At 42.3% G+C, this 6,000-nt stretch overlaps 1 protein-coding gene across 5 annotated transcripts in view; it reads right to left on the bottom strand.

Annotated features, from left to right (window-relative positions):
* Window positions 1-710: 710 nt before the first annotated feature.
* The window catches only part of RNF170 (ring finger protein 170), a 28,763-nt gene continuing 23,473 nt past the window's right edge, over window positions 711-6,000 (bottom strand). For all 5 annotated transcript variants that reach the window (XM_054987375.1, XM_054987376.1, XM_054987374.1 and 2 more), the window contains 2 exons: window positions 4,497-4,601; window positions 711-3,243 (listed from right to left, as the gene is read on the bottom strand). In XM_054987375.1, the coding sequence (XP_054843350.1) occupies window positions 2,974-3,243; window positions 4,497-4,601 (375 nt within the window). In that variant the 3' untranslated portion in view covers window positions 711-2,973. The remainder of the gene's footprint in view (window positions 3,244-4,496; window positions 4,602-6,000) is intronic.

Here is a 6,000-nt window from a genome sequence, read left to right as displayed (position 1 = left end):
TATTCTTTATTCAAGTAATTAAAAGTATGTTCTTTGTTTTTAAGGGGGAAAGAGTACTGCTAGTAAGTGAGATATAAGTTCTCTTTAGCAAGGATTTCGTCAAATTGAAGGGCATGGGTTTGCCTTTTCTAAACACAATGACTGGAGCACACAACGCTACTGTTCTCTTAACCATGGTTAAGGGATCAGATGTGGCCTGTGAGACCTTACACACCCATTCGGAAGCCTCTTTCTTCTCCTGCGCTCATTTCCCTCACCCTGATGTGCTATTAAGCAGTACTTGGAGGCCTGAATCCTATATGCCTTCTTTCCTCTTGCTCTCCTCTTAGTTCATTGCGCAGGTAGGTCCCTCCACTGCAGAACACATGTTCCCTAGCATGATCTGCTCACACAAGGCCAAGGTCTTTTGAGGAGTCAAAAAGGGCTCTGTGAGGACCACCCCTGCAACAAATGAAGAGATGCACAAATGGGAAGAAGTTGTAGGATCCAAAACAGAGTTGTGGTTTGAAGCCAGCTAAACTTAAGTCCTGGTTTAGGGCAGAGTCAATTCAAGGAGCAGGGGAGAAACTGTTGGGAAATAGGTTCAGGATAGACAATAGGGCCGTTTCCAGACGGCTTACCTGCCCCCGGAACGTCACGCCATGTTGCGGGGAAAACGCGAAATATCGCGTTTTCTCACGCGACGTTATGCGATGTCGTGCAAAACTCGCGCGAGAAAACACGTTGTTTCGCGTTTTTCCCGCACCATGGCACGACGTTCCGGGGGCAGATAAGCCATCTGGAAACGGCCTAGGAAATACTTCTTTGCTTGACCATTAGCTAAACTGTGGAATTCACTGTCAGCGTAGGTAATGATAGCTACGAGCAGAGATATCTTTAACAGGGGGCTGATCCAGCAGGCGCCTCTTACATTCTTAAGAGGGGCAAAATCTGTAACCAGGGAGGAAGCGAGGGCACATGGCCTCTCTCTTTAATCACATTTAAAATGCCTTCTTAACCAACAGTAAAACTCTCACACTTTTTCTCCTTTGAATATTCTGATTTTTGAGTTGGTCAAACATCAAGCAATACCCACAAAACGGCATCATGTCAATTAATCAGGAGCATTACTTGGCCACTGCCGGAAGTGAAAAGTCCCCACGTCTTTACCTATACCCCTTAAGGACATGTTTTTGTAAGTCTTGTATCATAAATAATCCACATATATCCAAATGCTCTCCCAACCCTTTTCTTCCTGCCTGCTTAAAGCAATAATGGCAACTTCCTTTACGTGCAGGGAGGGGGAGATATTCACAGCATTGTATACCCAACCATACTCTCAAATGCAGTGGTGTAAACAGTGCTTCCCGGGCTATTTGACCCTCAACAACGCCCCCCTCGAGAACTATTCAAATTCTGCCTGGGATAAGTGACTCCAACAGAGTCTCTCTGTATTTTGGCCAAGAGTGTAGTGCCAGCAGCCTGCTCCTCCAGGCATGGATACTGAAAGTTCCTCTGAGTTCAACAGTGCTTATTCCCAAGTAAGCATGCATTTGATTGTATGGAGGATGTACACAATATCAGCTTGTATTCAACCAAACATTCCAAAAGCTTAAGGGCAGTTCAGCTTTCTTAAGAGGGGACAAACATTTCTACTGATTCCTCCCCTCTCTCACTGCAGACTACAACTTTGCCCCTCCTAAGCTTTCCTGAGAGTCTGCAGACCCCCAATACCAAAATCTGGGGTGTGGGGAAACTCAGTGGGAGGGGGGAATTGGCAGAAATCATGGAACTTTCTTAAGGAAACTTAAAGGCCCTTAAGTTTTTGGAACTGCATGGTTATATACAGGTCAATAACCAGCTATCTGTGGTCCCCAATGTTCTTTCAAGTCACTTTAATAGAAAATTCAGTTTTAAATTTGAGCTAGCTGCAGTATCAGCCATAGCTAGGTAATCATCAAATCATTTCCCTTAGTCTAATATTGCACCATACTTGTCTATCCACCTTAGCCTAGCTCTAGATGGAGCAGACTTCTCTTTTATCCACATCAGGTTGTAACTGACAATGCATTTTTAAAAAACATCCGCCAACAAGGAGTGTTCAAGGAATCTTATCCTAATGGAAAGTACACAAAGGTCAGATTGAACCACACACGTTAATTGTTCACTGTTGCAGCAGAAGCAATACTGTATTTATTGTGCTTATGCAATATGATGCCCTAGGTCAAGCTTATGTTGACTGTTGTACAGCTTGAACATTTCCTGCACAGGCAGAGATGCTAAACTATTTTATTTTTAAAAAAACATCCATCTACTCAGAGTGGACTGGCCCTTTAACTGACCAGGTGCCAGGTGAGGGCCTGGATGGCCACTTACGGACAGAAGCAAGCAAAGCCGAGTATGCCCAGCGGTGAGGGCGGCACAGAGAGCAGCAAGAGCTGCATAGCTTGGACCCAGGCCACAGCATGTTGACAACGGGTTGGGCAAGAATACACCATCGCTATCACTACAGCCCAGCAGTACCAAGCTGGCAGGGGCCCCTTGGCTCACAGCTTGCTCCACAATCCACCCCTCCCAACGACCCCTTTCTCTCTGGACTCACAGTAAGTCAACACAGTCTTTGAAACTGTAAAATGAATACAAAACTGTACAATGACAACATCTAATCTAATTCAGTATTTTTTTTTTGCCTCAAAATCCCCAAAGAAATTCCCTTTTAGAGATGGTGACACCTGAACGATGTATAATTACTCATCTGTTGTAAACATATGTAATCTTGAATAAATCTCTTTTATAGAGCACCCACAAAAATTCCAGTTTGCTGTCACCGTGATTTCAATTCATCATGCTTGCATGTTTGGAAAGAAGCTCCTTAACAGCAGAAACTCAAAGCGCATTAAGAATCTTTACCGTATGCTTTACTCAGAAGTAGTTCATTCATTCATTCAAACATTCCCCTTAATCTTCTTAAATGCTGATCATGGCACACCGCTTTCATCTATTCAGCCTCTGTGTTACAACCTCTCGGTACATGATGGAGATATATATAAGTAGCAGAAAGACCACAAAGAAATCGTCTAAAAATCCTAGAATTCCAAACAGAGCTTCGGGCAGAAAATCCAGGGGTGATGCTAGATACAGCAAGGCTCCCATTAGACAGAGGAATATTCTGATACGGAACATCCAGAAGAGACCTCCAAGAGAGAACATTTCTCTGAACGCATGACGCAATAACGTGGGCAAATCCATAATCCTTTCCATAATCTTAAAAACAAAAAGGTACAAAATCAGTATGTAACATCTTATCTTTCCAACAACACATACCTTCAATATACAATTTCTAATAAGGGCTTTTTAATGAGCACATACACTATAAGCTCATGCATGCAAACAGAAATCTGAATACTGGGTATTGTTTTAGGTGGGTAACTATGTTGGTTTGCAGTAGAACAGCAGGGTCTGAGTCGAGTGGCACCTTAAAGACAAACAAGAATTTCAGGGTGTAAGTTTTTGAGCGTTTGAAGAAGGGAGCGCTAACTCTCGAAAGCGTACAACCTGAAATTCTTATTGGTCTCTAAGGTGTCACTGGATTCAAATCTGTGGGTGTTATGACTCCTATTCCCAGTGTGTCAAAAGTCCTCCTCATAAAATCTGAACTGAAGAGGAATCCTTGGAACAGAATCTTTTAGTAACAGAAGTTGAGCAAAAACAAGGAATAAATAAACCATGTATTTCAAGAGAATACACCAACACAGACATAAAAGTTAATACTGATTATAGAAGTTTTCCAAAATTCTCAATGAACTTCATATAAATCCCCTCAATATTCCTAAAAGCAACTGTGGAAGACAGGCTACTGTTATAACCTGATTACAGATGGGAGAACAAGGGAGCTGAGACAGTGAGTGGCTTGCCAAAGGCTCCCCAGTAAGTGCAAGGCTGAATGGAAACTTGAACTAGGAAACTTTTTGGCGCATAGTTAATTCTTTTTAACTACACTACTTAAGCCTTTCCCCCTGTAAGTGTGCTTAGTACTGTAGAACTTTAGTGAGTATAAAGAGCGGTGAGTTTGAAGAACATAAACTAGAAACAATGCCTGTTTTGAGAAAAAATACAACGGGCTCTAGAAAACTGATTCAGCGGGCCTGCCTGGTGGCAAGTGGGCGCTTTGCAGCGGCCTGGAGGCCAGAGTGGGAGGGTGCTGAGGGGAGGCACGGGGAGGAGTGCTTTGGCTGTAGATTCGGCGGGCCGCCTCCTGGCAGCAAGCAGGCACTTTGCAGTGGCTTCGAGGCCAGAGTCGTCGGCAATGTGCCTGCGCGAGGATGAAAAGAGAGTCATTGCCAATACGGCTTGCCTTTTATATGGTAGAAAAATTCAAGAACCTCTTAGATTAGATTAATTCTCAAAAGTTTGTATTTATCAAGAAAATCCTATCTTTTTTCCTGAACTAAGTACTGAAAATGTATGATTCATTGTGTAAAAAAAGATTTTGTTTTGCCCTGCACCCTCATACATACCGATCTTGGCTGTCCTGAGAACCTTCTGTTGTAATCACTGACATCCTGAAGTATTTGTACTGCATCTTGATGACTTTCATTGAAGAGCGGTAAAAATAAAGTCACCTGAACACAACAGAAACCAGTTGTTAAATACCTGCACACTGGTTATTTCTTTTCTGTTAAAAGTGTCATTTAAAAAGATGACAGTCAGGTGCTCTAAAACGGCCACTGATGACCCACTCAAGGAGAAGGACAAAATGCAAACTTTGACATGGGACTCCTTGCAAGAGCCAGTTTGGGGTAGTAATTAAGAGCAGCGGGACTCTAATCTGGAGAACCGAGTTTGATTCCCTGCTCCTCCACTTGAAGCCAGCTGGGTGACCTTGAGTCAGTCACAACTCTCTCAGAGCTCTCTCAGCCCCACCCACCTCACAGGGTGATTGTTGTGGGGATAATGAGAACACACTTTGTAAATTGCTCTGGGCGGTCATTAAGTTGTCCTGAAGGGTGGTATATAAATTGATATTATTATTACTACTACTAGTACTAGTACTACTACCGAGGCGTGTAGTAGTACGAGTGTATTCTGCCTTGAAGCAATAGCCACATTAGTCCAAAACAGCTGCACCTGCAGCCCCAACAAAACAGGAAATTCAGCCAACAGGCATCTCGCTATGAACACTCATCTGGATGGCAGCAGGTAGAAAAGGTAAAGAAACAAACTGTAACCGACAGAGAACGTATGAGGAAGTGTTGCAAACATTTTACCGGTAGAAGTTTGGGCCTGTTCATACTGCATTCCCTGCAGATGGCTTTCAAACAAACCAGGGTCATGTGGTGACTCACAGGCTAATGTATTATGGTGCAAGGTTTCATGACCTGGACTATACTCGGTGGCGGTGGCGGTGAGTGCTGGCAAGTCATATACATGAGCTGTTGCGAGAGGTGCTAGAAATAAACATACCCTATAAACCGGAAATGCTCCTGTTAAATAGAATACCGGAGGAGCTAAACAGGGAAAATAGATATTTGAGACTACATATAATAACAGCAGCAAGAATAGTATATGCCAGATACTGGAAAAACACAGATATACCAACAAAAAAGGAATTAATAGAGAAAATCTTAGAGACGGCAGACATGGACACACTGACAGAATTAATAAAAGAAATAAACGGACATGGTGGAAAACAAAAATGGACCCCGTTTTATAGATGGGTTAAACGGAAGTATGAAATAGAGACATAACTATATGTTAGCAGAATACAATCAAATGAATGAGCAGAGTAAAGGAGTACTAGAATTAAAGAATGCAGACTTATAGTGATAATAGCGTAGTGAAAATAGTATAATTATGATGGAACTGTAGAGATGAAATGGAATGTATGATGTATAACATGTATCCAAAGAATGTAAGCCTTCCGATTAATTTTGTTATTAGAATAAGATGGAACTAAAACAAATTAAAATATTTTTTTTAAAAAGAGTGCTGTCAAGTCATAGCTGACTTTCGGTGACCCCT

This window comes from Eublepharis macularius, chromosome 8 (genome assembly GCF_028583425.1).
Source record: "Eublepharis macularius isolate TG4126 chromosome 8, MPM_Emac_v1.0, whole genome shotgun sequence".
Classification (NCBI taxonomy): Eukaryota; Metazoa; Chordata; class Lepidosauria; order Squamata; family Eublepharidae; genus Eublepharis; species Eublepharis macularius.
This window is presented reverse-complemented; position numbering and strand designations above follow the sequence as displayed.